This window comes from Rana temporaria, chromosome 4 (genome assembly GCF_905171775.1).
Source record: "Rana temporaria chromosome 4, aRanTem1.1, whole genome shotgun sequence".
NCBI classification, from domain to species: domain Eukaryota; kingdom Metazoa; phylum Chordata; class Amphibia; order Anura; family Ranidae; genus Rana; species Rana temporaria.
This window is the reverse complement of record NC_053492.1, coordinates 184,172,755-184,186,979: the sequence shown is the minus strand read 5'-3', so window position 1 is coordinate 184,186,979 and position 14,225 is coordinate 184,172,755. Positions and strand designations below refer to the sequence as shown.

At 45.8% G+C, this 14,225-nt stretch overlaps 1 protein-coding gene across 19 annotated transcripts in view; it reads left to right on the top strand.

Annotated features, from left to right (window-relative positions):
* DLG1 (discs large MAGUK scaffold protein 1) overlaps positions 1 to 14,225 on the top strand; it is a 370,222-nt gene that overhangs the window by 180,236 nt on the left and 175,761 nt on the right. For all 19 annotated transcript variants that reach the window (XM_040349479.1, XM_040349474.1, XM_040349473.1 and 16 more), the window contains one exon: positions 13,763 to 13,932. In XM_040349479.1, the coding sequence (XP_040205413.1) occupies positions 13,763 to 13,932 (170 nt within the window). The remainder of the gene's footprint in view (positions 1 to 13,762; positions 13,933 to 14,225) is intronic.

The window sequence follows — 14,225 nt, the reverse complement described above, 5'->3', positions numbered from 1 at the left end:
TGACAGGCTGGGTCTTGACTCTTGTAGTCCCCCCATGTTCAGCCATCGAGCGTGTCGGCCCTCAGCTCAGCTCTGGGTCGTCCACGACAGGCCCCTTTGCTCCAGAGGCGGCTGGGGAACATCTTGTTCTAGGGCACACATATGACCAGTCTTTATGACTTTGTCAGTGTGTCTGGCCGACAGCCATGCCGTTTAGCGGACGTTGGTTCTGTCTGGGATACCTCCAGCCGGTGGTCGCAGGATGGGTAAGTAGTGGCCCCTTGCTCAGGTAAGGTGGTATGGCTGGAATTTTCCCCCGGGAGGGTCGACTTAGGGTTTGCCCCGCTTTCCTCTCATTCTCTCCTTAATTCATCTCCCTCCTTTCCCATTTGGGTGGCGGATGTGAGGGGGCTTTCTGGGGTCTCTTTATTACACCGGGGCCTGTGTGTATAGCGGGGGCTGTGTGTGTGGTCACTTGCTGGTCTTTTGTGTGCTGCGCTGTGTTAATCTGTGCTGCGCTGGGTGCTGTGTCACTTTGGGTGTTTTTTAAATGCGCAGCCATTTTGCCATGGTTCCGCTTCATATGGCTCGGCGGACATTTTCCTGTGGCTCGCTCCCTCTTCACTTTAGTGGGTTCGGCTGTGAGGCCGCTTCTGGCCCGGGACTCTGGTGTCAGACTCTGACCGAAAGGGCGAAGCTTCTGCTGCAGGAGCTGGAGGAACAGGATGCTTCAGAGACCTGTAAGGACCTGGCTGAACAATTGGTTCAGGGTCTGAAGTTAGTCTGTGAGTCGGTCCTGGATACGCTCCCCTTGCTTTCCAGGGCTTCCGCCTATGCGGTGGTACTGCGCCGCCTTGTGTGGCTGAAATGCTGGTCTGCGGACCAGTCCTCAAAAAAGGCCTTAGTGGATTTGCCCTTTACGGGTGAGCGGCTTTTTGGGGCATCCCTGGATGACATCATTAAGGAGGCCACAGGTGGTAAGAGCACACTGCTCCCACAGTCTGGGAAGGGCAAGGAGCCTCGCGTAAGCAAGGGCCCACCTTTACTGCTCCCAAGCGTTTTTTTTGTGCGCCCAGCGCGGCGGGAAAAGGTCCGCAAGGTGCTAAGGCCCCCGCTGCGGGGCAGAAGCGCACCTGGTACCGCAAGCCCAACAAGCCTGCTTCCGCATGAAGGTCAGCCCGGGTCTCGGGTGGGGGGCCGGCTTCGCAAATTCGCGGCTCGGTGGAGGTCTCTTCTTTCCGACCGTTGGGTTTGCGAAGTAGTTGCCTCAGGGTACATGATAGTTTCTCTCTTGTCCACCAAACAGATTCTTTCCTTCCAACCTCCAGCTTCCTCCGGATCGCTGGCAGGCTCTGGCAGGGGCTGTCCAGGATCTATTGGGCAGGGGAGTGATTGTGCCAGTTCCCTCGCAGGAACGGTTTCAGGGGTTTTACTCCAATCTTTTCGTGGTCCCCAAGAAGGACGGGGTTCGCCCAATCCTGGACCTCAAGGCCCTCAACTGTTTTGTCAAGGTGCAAAAATTCAGGATGGAGTCGATTCGCTTGGTGATAGCGGCACTCCATCAGGGGGACTTTCTGGCATCCTTGGATATCATGGACGCGTACCTACATGTTCCCATATGCACAAAGCACCAGAGATTTCTGCACTATGCGATCGGGGAGGACCACTTTAAATTTGTGGCCCTCCCGTTCGGCTTGGCCTCAGCACCGCGGGTTTTCACCAAGGTGATTGCCCCGATACTAGCCCTGCTGAGACAGCGAGGGGTCGCTATTGTGGGATATCTGGACGACCTTCTCCTGCGAGCTTCCTCAGGCTCAGAATTAGAAGAGGACGTGTTTGGCTGGCTTCTGAATATCCAGAAGTCAGTGTTGGTACCGTCCCAGAGGCTGGAATACCTGGGACTAGTCCTGGATTCCGCGGAAGCAACGTTTTTTCTCCCAAAGGGAAAACTGAAGACCCTGCAGTGAAGTAGTTGTCGACCCAGAAGTGGTCGTCTCTTCGTTTCTGCATGAGCGTTCTAGGTCTGATGGTGGCCTCCTTCGAGGCGGTCCCGTATGCCCAATTCCACACCAGGGAGCTGCAGAAGGAAGTTCTGTCTTGTTGGGGCAAGCTCCTGTCTTCTCTGGATTACCAGATTCAGTTGAGCCATCTGGTCAAGTCTTCCCTGGTGTGGTGGCTGACGTCTCCGGTGCTTCGGACCGGGGAAGTCTTTTCTACCGTGCCGCTGGACAGTGGTCATGACGGATGCTAGCCTCTCTGGTTGAGGGGGCGTTTGGGGCCCCCAGGGGCGCTGGACTCAGGAGGAGTCCCGCCTACCGATGAATATTCTGGAGCTCCGAGCAATCAAGCTGTGTCTTGCCAGGTGGTCCCTGGATCTGCAGGGCCGACCGGTCAGGGTCCAGTCCGACAACGCCACGGCCGTGGCGTACGTCAATCATCAGGGAGGCACAAGGAGCTCCGCTGCAGCGACGGCGGTCGCACACATCCTTCGGTGGGCCGAAAGGTCCGTTCCGGCTCTATCGGCTGTGTACATTCCGGGAGTACAGAATTGGCAAGCCGACTTCCTAAGTCGCACAACTCTGGATCAAGGGGAGTGGTCTCTCCACCCGGAGGTGTTTCAGGGTTTGTGCCAAAGATGGGGCACTCCAGACGTGGACCTCCTAGCGTCCCGTCTCAATTGGAAGGTGCCACGGTTCGTGGCCAGGTCAAGGGACCAGTGGGCGGACGCGTCAGACGAACCTTGGGGACGCTATCGTCTGATTTACGCCTTCCCTCCTCTGAAGCTTCTTCCTCGTCTGCTGCGCAGAGTGGAAGCCAAGGGGATTCCAACAATCCTGATTGCCCCAGACTGGCCGCGCCTCTCCTGGTACGCGGACCTGGTGCGTCTGGTGGCAGACGCCCCCTGGTGTCTACCCCTGAGAGAAGATCTTCTGTCGCAGGGTCCGATCTTCCACCCTGCTTTACAGTCGCTGACTTTAACGCCATGGCTGTTGAGAGCCAGGTACTGAAGGACCAAGGCCTATCGGGCTCGGTGGTTTCTACCATGCTGCGTACACGGAAGTCTACCTCACGTAGGATTTACCATCGTACGTGGAAGGCCTACATCTCTGTGTGAGGAGATGAAGTGGCACCCCCGTACATACGTGGTGTCCCGGATTCTGCTGTTTCTACAGCGGGGGGGGGGGTGGATCAGGCTCTCGCCTTGAGTACGGTCAAGAGTCAGATTTCTGCTCTGGCTGTTTACTTACAGAGACCCTTGGCTGCGCACTCCTTGATACGCACATTTGTGCAGGGGGTCCGGCATGTGGCCCCTCCGGTGCGCCCTCCACTGCCCCCATGGGACTTGAATTTGGTCCTCTCGGTGCTTCAACAAGCTCCCTTTGAGGACATTCGGAAGATCCCCTTGTTGACTGTCACAGAAGGTGTTTTTTCTGGTAGCAATTACCTTGATCAGACGTGTATCTGAACTGGCGGCCTTGTCCTGCAAGGCCCCCTACTTGGTCATCCATAAGGATAAGGTGGTGCTGCATCCGCAGCCTTCTTTTCTCCCGAAGGTTGTTTCGGCTTTTCACATTAATGAGGACATTGTTCTTCCATCCTTATGTCCTCAGCCGAAAAACCAGAAGGAGGCCACTTTACATTCCCTGGATGTGGTTCAGGCCCTCCGAGTGTACTCATCGGCGACGGCTCCGTTCCAGAAGTCGGACTCACTGTTCGTGTCGGTGACTGGTCCTAGAAAGGGCCTGGCAGTCTCGTTGGCCACCATTTCTAGGTGGATCCGACAGGTTGTGCTTCAGGCCTATGCCCTGAAAGGGCGGGCGCCTCCTTTTCGGGTCACGGCGCATTCGACCAGGGCGATCTGTGCCTCTTGGGCTTTCCGACATCAAGCCTCTGTGTTGCAGGTGTGTAAGGCAGCGACCTGGTTGTCGGTCCACACCTTTTCGAAGTTTTACAAGGTGGATGCGAGTGCATCTTCTGATGCTTCCTTCGGCCGCAGGGTGTTACAGGCGGCAGTTTAAGGTTGGAGTTCCTCCGTTGAGTAACTCCGGTTTTGTTTGGGGTGAAGTTGGTTTGCTGTGGTGTTTTTCCCACCCCTCGAATTTTTTGACACTGCTTGGGGACGTCCCTACAGTCAAAGGCTGCTGTGTCCGTCCATGAACGGAAGAGAAAATAGGATTTTTGTACTCACCGTAAAATCCATTTCTCTAAGTTCATGGACGGACACTGCACCCACCCCTCCTTTGTTTGTACTGCTTGTTACGAACTGAGGCTGCTAGAGCAGGGTGTGGGTTATACCCGGGGAACCACGCCCCCTGGGAGGAGCTGCACTGAAGAAAAGTTGTTAACACTTAAGTGCTGTATTTCTGCCTAACTCTCCTGGAAGGAAGCGGATATAACCCTACAGTCAAAGGCTGCTGTGTCCGTCCATGAACTTAGAGAAATGGATTTTACAGTGAGTACAAAAATCCTATTGTTTACATGATAGTTTTGGGCAAAATAGTGTTTCGTATTGACCAGTTTCACTATAGACTGTTGCACCTCGGCATTCTGGTAAATGATGTAAATAACCCTGCGCTGCCAATGTAAAATATAGCTGCTAACACGGCTAGTTGAAAGGCAAAAAAACAAATGGATGTGTATGTGTAGCGCTTAAACATGTGAATATTGACAACAAACATTGTGATCAAAAAATGTATGAATGGTACAAATATACAGTGACCGAGTGTTAACAGCTTAATTATACACTAAGGGGTAGATTCAGGTAGAATGGCGCTTCTTTGTGCGGGCGTAACGTATCCTATTTACATTACGCCGCCGCAACTTTTACAGGCAAGTGCCTTATTCTTAAAAGAAAGTTGCGGCGGCGTAGCGTAAATAGCCCGGCATAAGCCCGCCTAATTCAAATTCTGAAGAGGTGGGCGTGTGTTATTTAAATCAGGCTTGACCTGACGTGATTGACGTTTTTCCCGAACGGCGCATGCGCCGTCCGTGGAATTTCCCAGTGTGCATTGCTCCGCAAGGACGTGATTGAATTTGACGTGAACGTAAATGACGTCCAGCCCCATTCACAGGCGACTTACGCAAAAGACTTAACTTTTTAAAATTTGACGCAGGAACGACGGCCATACTTAACATAGGATACGCCTCATATAGCAGGGGTAACTATACGCCGGGAAAAGCCTTACGGAAAAAAGCCTTATCGGAAAAGTACTGCGTCGTCTGGGCGTACGTTCGTGAATTTGCGTATCTAGCTGATTTACATATTCTAGGCGTAAATCAGCGTACACGCCCATAGAGGCCAGCGTAACTATGCAGTTAAGATCTGACGGCGTAAGAGACTTGCGTCGGTCGGATCTTAGTCCAATCTAGGCGTATCTGATTCTATGAATCAGGCACATAGATACGACTGGCCGGACTCAAAGATACGACGGCGTATCAGGAGATACGCCGTCGTATCTTCTCTCTGAATCTACCCCTAAATGTATAATGTATAAAAGTCTATAAATATAAAGAAAATATTCCACCAAGTGAAAAAGAATTTGAATGAAGAAATAAAGAAGATTCCAAAATTGTTCTTGAATATGCGCATGCGCGCGGGAGACTTCTTTCCAGGCAAGGTCCGGCGGCTGCCGGGCCTTTAGCCGAAGGTCCCCGCTGCGCATGCGCCGCTGCAGTCAGCGGCGCATTGCGAGGAGAATATCTCCTGAACCGTACAAGTTGAGGAGATATTCTTTATACTTACAGGTAAGCCTTATTATAGGCTTACTTGTAAGTGAGAGTGGTAGTACAGAGTTTACTACCACTTTAAATAAGTAAAACAATTTATTGCAGCTATTGCACTTACATGTAGCTGGAATATCACACGTTTGTATATACAAATGATGTGGCAGTGGAGTCCCCCGATGCGTTTTGTGTTAAAACACTTCGTCTGGGGTGTATGGAGATACACCCCAGACAAAGTGTTGTAACACGAAACGCGTCTGGGGGACTCCACTGCCACCTCATTTGTATATACAAACGTGTGATATTCCAGCTACATGTAAGTGCAATAGCTGCAACAAATTGTTTTACTTATTCAAAACGAGATTACGCTATGTGGCCACTCTCTTTAACTCCTCACTACATTGATACTTTTTGAGAACAAGCTCTGGCATCTAGATTTCATCATATGCTTTGCTGTATTTATGCCATCGTTCATCGGATGTCATTAGTGGTGCAACGGATCGTCACCGATCCGTGATCCGACCGGGTCACCCTGTTCGGATCGGCACACGACACGATCCGCAGTGCGCTCCGCAGCCTCGGCCATAGGAAAGTCCCCGGCTTCGGCCTAGCTCCGGAGCGGCGGCCATCTTGGTACAAAACGGGCTGAGGCTGTCTCGTCAGGAAGTGACATTTTACCGCCGCCATCTTGCTCCACCCCACACTCCTGCACAGTAATGATAGTGAGAAGGGGGCAAGCGGACATCTTGTTACACCCATCGGAGGTTTAGATTTCACAGTTCTTTTCAACACAAATACATAATATTTGGAAATCCAACGGACTGTTTACAGGTTACATTTTAAAAGCCGCAGCAAACCTTACATGCTTGTTAATGTGACAGAACGCCTCATTTTCACATTTCACATTTAGTTAAATGTGTGAAAATCAGAGATGTTCTATCACATTAACAACCATGTGAGGTCGGCAGGTTTGCTGCGGCTTTAAAAAATTTAACATGTAAACAGTCGGTTGGATTTGCATATACTGTATTTAAGCACATAAGCTCCGTTTTGTGTTGAAAAGAACCGTGAAATCATAACTCCGGTGGGTGTAACAAAATTATTATTTTTTGTTTTGTTTTTTGCTAAAACGGAAAATGATCCGATCCGTGACTCTGATCTGAGGATCAATCCGTTCCGTGAGTTTTCTGATCCGTTGCACCCCTAGATGTCATGGTGTTCATCTAACCACGATCCTTCCAGCTTGCTACAATTGGGTTTTTTCCATGCATGTCTGTTTTGACTTTCGGAGATATATGTCCCCCTGAGTCCACCTGTTCCGGTAAGCTCACACTTCTACCGGTGGTGGGTCAATATATTTCACGGAAGAAGTCACAATTTTATGCTATTCAAGAACAATTTTGGAATCTTCTTTATTTCTTCATTCAAATTCTTTTTCACTTGGAATATTTTCTTTATATTTATGGACTTTGATACATTATACATTTAGTGTATTATTGAGCTGTTAACACTCAGTCACTGTATATTTGTACCATTCACTCATTTTTTTAATCACAATGTTTGTTGTCAATATTCACATGTTTAAGCGCTACACATACACACCCATCAGCATTCTGGTAGCTTGGTAAATTTTCAAGTCCCTGGATCGTCTCATACACCTGACCAGCATGGTCAGGCTTGCCCTTGCACGGTGGGTCACTTGTTCAGTGCTGTAATGAGGAAAATCCTTCTAGTGGTCTGGAAGGTTCTCATGACTGATGCCATTACTGGCTGGGGAAGAATTCTAGGTACCCTATCAGTATAAGGGACTTTGTTAATTGGTGGAGACTTGGTCTCACAATCAGTATTATGGAAATTGGGGCAAACTTGTTATCCCCTCAATGCTGGACCAAGATCTTTCATCTGCAGGGCATCCGACCAGGATTCAGCCAGACAGTGCCTATAGTGGCTTAACCTCCCTGGCGGTATGATTGTCTGGAATTACGTACCAAAAGCGGTACAATTATTTTGCAAGGAAATTTGGCGTTTTATACGGTAGGCCTGCAATTCTTAGGAATAACTCATTTAAATCTGACCAAACAAGAGTCTAGTAGGCATCCCGGGTATGAATTTTTTTTAAAAACAAAATTATAAATTATAATATAACAAATATAATTATAATAAAAATTATTCAATAATGTAAAAAACTCAATCACTGAAATTTGCTCAGTTGCAGAATTGTCGCTGTCAATACTTTTATTTTTTTATGACGAATTTCCCCACAAATCGCTATCGCACAATTCTGCAAGTGATTATAATTTATTATCGCTGTTTTCTAGCGGCTCTAAAACCATTTTTTTACATAAAGGGACACTTTTGGTTGCTATGGACGATCTACAGTTTGCAGTCAGAAAGACCAGTTTTTATTATATAAAAGAACATGTAGGGCACTGGGCAGACCACTAGGGACAAGGGGGTGTGCATGTAATGTGTTTGTTTACTTTTTTGAATTTGGCGCCGTTCTCCGCCCCCGTGCGTCGTAACGTCGCAGGGAACGGAGATCGGCGGCACACAGGGACACTGAATCGAGCGAGGTCCCACTCGCTCACACAGCGGGGATGCATCGCAGGATCCAGGGACAAGATAAGTAACTTGTCTGTGGATGCTGCAAAAGGTAAGCCGCGCCGCTGCACGCTCTGCACATCTACCCCGAGCGTGACTCGGGGATACCGATCCTAGCATAGAAAAACAACCCAGAGTCACGCTCGGGGATACCGCTAAGGGGGTTAAATCTACTATTGAGGAGGAACTCAGTCTTGCAGCTCAAAAAGAAGCAGATATATTTTGGCTTTAAAGGCGTTTAAAGTTCCAACCCTGACCACTGTGCGCATCTCAGGCATGGGAAAACTGTCAAGTGGACATTCAGTGGTCAGTCTGGATTACAGAAAATGGTCTCTTCAACATGAGGAGTTTTAAGATGATTTTCATTCGTGAACGATGCCAGATGTTGACCTGGTTCAACAGCAAACTGCGCAGGTTTGTCTATAGTTTCAGGGAACATTTCGTTTTTGTGCATATCAATTTGCTGGTGTGCGTGAGAAAGCTTGTATATTAGATGAAATGTTCATAAGGCTGGATTGCTTTTTAGCTCTATCGCAGCCAGGCCCTGTTCTCCACTTTTAAATTTTAAAACGCATAGGGAAGCGCATTATTCTGACGTCATTACTTGTTCCAGGAAATGCGGGATGCTTTTTTATTAGTCGGCCGGCAATTTTATTATGTGATTTTATGCTACTTTTAAAATGTAAGTGCAATCTATATGTTTAATAAAACAATTGGAGCTTCTCCTTTTCATGTTGCTTGAGGCCTCACTTGGATGCCATTTAGATGAGAAGTACAGCCCATATCCTTAACTCTGAGTGGATTTAGTGGAAGAGTCTTGGCGATTCTCTGGCCAGGGTTTTTGGCAACATGCTCATCTGACCTCTTTGATTAGAAAGGTTCACTACATGTGCTAAGCCTGCATCTTTACTAAGGTGGCGGTGTCACGATTTGGAGACCTGAATGGTGATTGTATGTTCACTACTCTTATCTGAACACTTCTGAAGAGTATTTCTTTAAATATTCACTTATTATTCAAAAACTTTTTGACTATATTGGTGTGTTTGCACTTGGATTTTGTTGTATACAGATGTTACACAGGTTTGATTCTCTGATTTTATATATTTTGATCATCACTGTGCCTCTTTTTTGACATATTACATTTTTGCCTAAAATGTTCCAAAGAATATAGGGACATTTTTCAGGTCCTTGACGGCAGGGACTGATTTGAATGTACAATATAATATACATGTAAATGCTTAAATTGACGGCGCTATACTAATACCTGAAATGAAGATCATTTACAATTGTCTTTTAGAAAGTACACTAGGCAATATAGGACTGAAGGCTTTGTCTATATGACATGTCTACCTTGGGTGATAAAGGGTTGGAAATTAGAAGGATGTAAGCCGTGTACAAGGGTGTGGAAGTTTTTTTAAACTTCTTGTCCAAAGAACTAAATCGAGGTCTTCATAATTTTTTTATTTTTTTTTGCCAAAACCGTTTTTAAATAGGGTGAAGTGTTGACGTTTATTAGGCAGAGGTGCTTTTAGGATTGTCTAAGACTTTAGAAAAATGAAAGGTGCTTTATGGCGACTTAAAGTTTTAATGTTTAACATTGTGTTGTTTATCTCCTACTCCCCTCCCTGGCTGTCTCCTTTACTGCACCCGTGGAGGGAGGGGAGAGACCTTGCAGTGTGAGCACTGATTGGTTTCTCATCAGGAAAGGGCAGTGTCAGGCTTTAATGCTCAGCATAAGCGCATCTGCTGAGCGCGTAAATAAGGCGCTGGCCCCAATGAGAAAAAAGTTAACAAGTTAAAATCTGCGTTTTTTTGCTAGAAAATTACCTGGAACGTGTGTTTGTGTGTATGTATGTGTGTGTGTGTGTGTATATATGTATATATGTATATGTATATATATATATATATATATATATATATATATATATATATGTATGTGTGTATATATATATATATATATGTATGTGTATATATATATATATATGTATGTATGTGTATATGTATATGTATATATATATATATATATATATATATATATATATATATATATATTTTATATATATATATATATATTTTATATATATATATATATTTTTTATATATATATATATTTTTTATATATATATATATATATATATTTTATATATATATATATATTTTATATATAAATATAAATAATTAGCAGAGACCCTAGAGCATAGGTGGCAAAAACAAGGCCCGCGGGCCGAATGCGGCCCTCCAGGCCATTTCATGTGGCCCTTACACCTCTCCTGCAGCTGCAGCCCTCCTCTGGTCCTCCTCAACTCATACTTTCTGCTTTTAAGCAATACATCCAGCTTCTTCCCAGCAGCAGCATATGGAAAGTGGGGGGGGGGGGGGGTGCACTGTGATGTAAGGGAGAGTGGGAAACTCAACCTCTGATGTTGGGTTAGCTCTTGGCATCTAATGTAAGGAGAGGGGATGCGCTGGACATCTAATCTTACAGATACAACCGGCCCTTTTGAGGGCAATCATAATGCTGATGTGGCCCACGATGAAATTGAGTTTGACACCCCTGCCCTAGAGCATAAAATGTCGTTGCAATTTGTCACATGGTATCTGCACAGGGGTTTTTCAAACCGTGGTGTATTTGTTTCATTGTTTTTTTTTTTATAATACACTTCCAATGCAACACAACATATAACCCAATTCTTTGGTAAAATATAAAAGATATGCCTCGTAAATGGATGCCTAACGTGTCATGCTTTGAAATTGTGCACGCTCGTGAAATGGCGACAAACTACGATACTTAAAGGGGTGTTCCAGCCTGTTTTTAAGTTTATTAAAAGTCAGCAGCTACAAAAAGTGTAGCTGCTGGCTTTTAATAAAAAGACACTTACCTGCTTCACGGTTCCAGCGATGCGCCGGCCGGAGCTCCGCTCCTCGCCTCCCCTCTTCATTCCTAGTGTTGGCACCCGGCAATGACCGCTTTCGGCTTCACGGCCGGGCACCCACTGCGCATTCGTGAGCGGCGCCGTCCGATTGGACAGGCGCTCGCCTACAGGGAGGGGCTGCAATAAGGCGATTAAGCTATTCGCCTTACCAGCCCCTCGGCGGAAGGAGGAAGTGGGACAGGAAGTCCCACTCCTCCTGAAGCCCCCACTCCCCCCCAAAAAAAATTAAATGCCAAATGTGGCATGTAAGGGGGCAAGGAGTGGATTAAGCGGAAGTTCCATTTTTAGGTGGAACTCCGCTTTAAAAAATCTCCATTATTTTTTTTACAGGTTAGCAGCTTAGAGTTAGGCCCCTTTCACATTGGGGCGTTTTTCATGCGGTACAGCGCTAAAAATAGTGCTGCTATACCGCATGAAAAATCATGCCCTGTAGTGTTCAATGTGAAAGCCCGAAGGCTTTCACATTGAAGCGGTGCACTAGCAGGAGCGTTCCAAAAGTCCTGCTAGCCGCATCTTTACCGTGGTATAGGAGCGGTGTGTTCACCGCTCCTATACCGCGCCTTCCCATTGAAATCAATGGAAAAGCGCGGTAATACCACCCGCAACGCGGGCGGTATTAACCCTTTTTCGGCCGCTAGGGGTTAAAACCTCACCGCTAGCGCCCGAATATCGCGGTAAACACGGCGGTATAGCCGCGCTACAAATAGCGCGGCTATACCGTCACCGCGGCTCCACGCTGCAATGTGAAAGCAGCCTTGGTGCTGGAATTATTGAGCTGTGATAATAAAGCATGTTGGGTCCTCTTTATGAAGGCATCTGGGGTCTATATGACCTCAGCTCTATCTTCTACCCTGAAAGCATCAGATCAAGAAAAGATGGATGCTTTCCATCCACCCTAAACTGGAAGTGGCAATATGACGTTGCTCCCAGGTTCTTGGATCAAAGAGTTGAGGAGAGACTATCTGGTCTCTCCTCAGGTCTATGGGGTTGTAAAGGTTCGTCTTTTATTTTCTAAATTGGTTCCTTTAAGCTTGTGCATTGTTGGTTCACTTACCTTTTCCCTTGATTTCCCTTCTAAATGTTTTTTTCTTTGAATTTTTCACTTCCTGTTTCTCCTCTGTAAGCTTTCCACCATCATCCGAGCGGTGGAAAGTCATTTAGAACAGCTTACTGAACACCTTACTGAGGAGGAACAGTGAGAAATTCAGACGAAGAAAACAAAGAAAATAAACATTTAGAAGGGAAATGGAAGGAAAAGGTAAGTGAACCAACAATGCACTATCTTAAAGGAACCTATTTAGAAAATAAAAAAAGAACCTTTACAACCCCTTTAAGTGAAAAGAATCACTGGCTAAAAATAAAGTAAGCCCTGCTGCTTGCCCGCAGCAGGGGTTAATGTAAAAGAAAAAAAAACTGCCCGCCTTGCATGTCCTGGGTGTCCGGGGATATGATATGCGAATCCCTATGTGTATGAGAAGACCCATGTGTATCTTGTCAGATAAGGCATCAGTGATGATCAGTAGCTAAAGAGGATAACTTGATTCACATTGTGTTCTTGTCTGTAGAGTTGTGTTTTGTACATTTGTGTCTTTTTAAGACATTGGTTTAAATTAAGATCCACAGTATCCGATGGAAAAAACGTCTGTCTTTTATAACTGGATTGTATGCACTTTTACACAGGGCTGTGGAGTCGGTAGATAAATGTTCCGACTCCTCCGTTTTATGTACTTCCGACTCCGACTCCTCTGTATTAATATGCAAATGTATTTTATACATTCCTTGAGGGAAAGAAACGCAACCTACCACAGGACTACTGGCTGGGAAGCCAACAGTCTACTGTATTGCACAGTTTAAGCAAAAGACAAACACAATGAAAACAAAGTTTTTTTATTCTAAAACATGATTTTCCTAGGAGAATCCCATAGTCATGTTTAAAGTTTAAGCTAACAATCGGAGTTTACAAGTTTTTATAGCCTTAGCTAAATGACAGCAGTTTTTTCCAATGGTTTACAGCTTCGGTCTTGAACTTTTGGCCCTCCATTCCCTTCACTTATACAAGTGTCTCACTCTCTAGTCCTGCAAAAAACATATTTATTTAATCCCTTATCAGTGAGAGGCTAGGTTACACATGGACGCTGCGTTCCCTGTAAAAGCAGAACACAACACTATGGAAAGTATAAGTATTGCCGCTCCTAATTGTGCGTTGCGTGCCATATAGTGAAGCACATGAAAAGCATGCTTCTTCACGGTCACTTAACGTGTTCGTTTTGCGGTTACGCGAGGCACTGCATGCATTGGTCTTTATTCCTACAGTAGAGAAGTCATTAATTATAACTTTTTGTGAATTGGGACATTTAAACTTGCTTTTTTTTATTCCGACTCCGACTCCAGGTACCCAAAATTTCCCCCGACTCCGACTCCACAGCCCTGCTTTTACATTTGACATGTCATCTGTGTAAACTGTAGGTTTGCTTGCCTGGATTAAATAATTACCTTTCTTAACATATACACTGCTGTCTCCTCAGGGTTAATGACTGTATATTACGGGTGAATGATGTGGATGTGCATGATGTGACACACAGCAAAGCCGTTGAGGCATTAAAGGATGCAGGATCCATTGTACGATTATATGTCAGAAGAAGAAAGCCGATCACAGAGAAAATAATGGAAATAAAGCTTGTTAAAGGGCCTAAAGGTGAGTAAGGGGCAAGGCTAACTTTGTTTTACACTAAACAATGGTCTGTCAGGAGTATTAAGTCAGCAGTAATCCACTTACTATACATGTCAAGTTGCTATTACTAAATACATCACTTCTTAAGCTTTCCTTTTTAGGGTTGTGTTTAGCCTGTGTTGTTTATTGAAAGCGATGTGCAGCAGACTGTTTAGCTATCCTTGTGTTGACAACAAAGCTAAGATGGCTGCATATACCTTTTTAGCCTAGCCTGTATTCGCTTTTTATGTATGTATGCATGTATATATATATATATA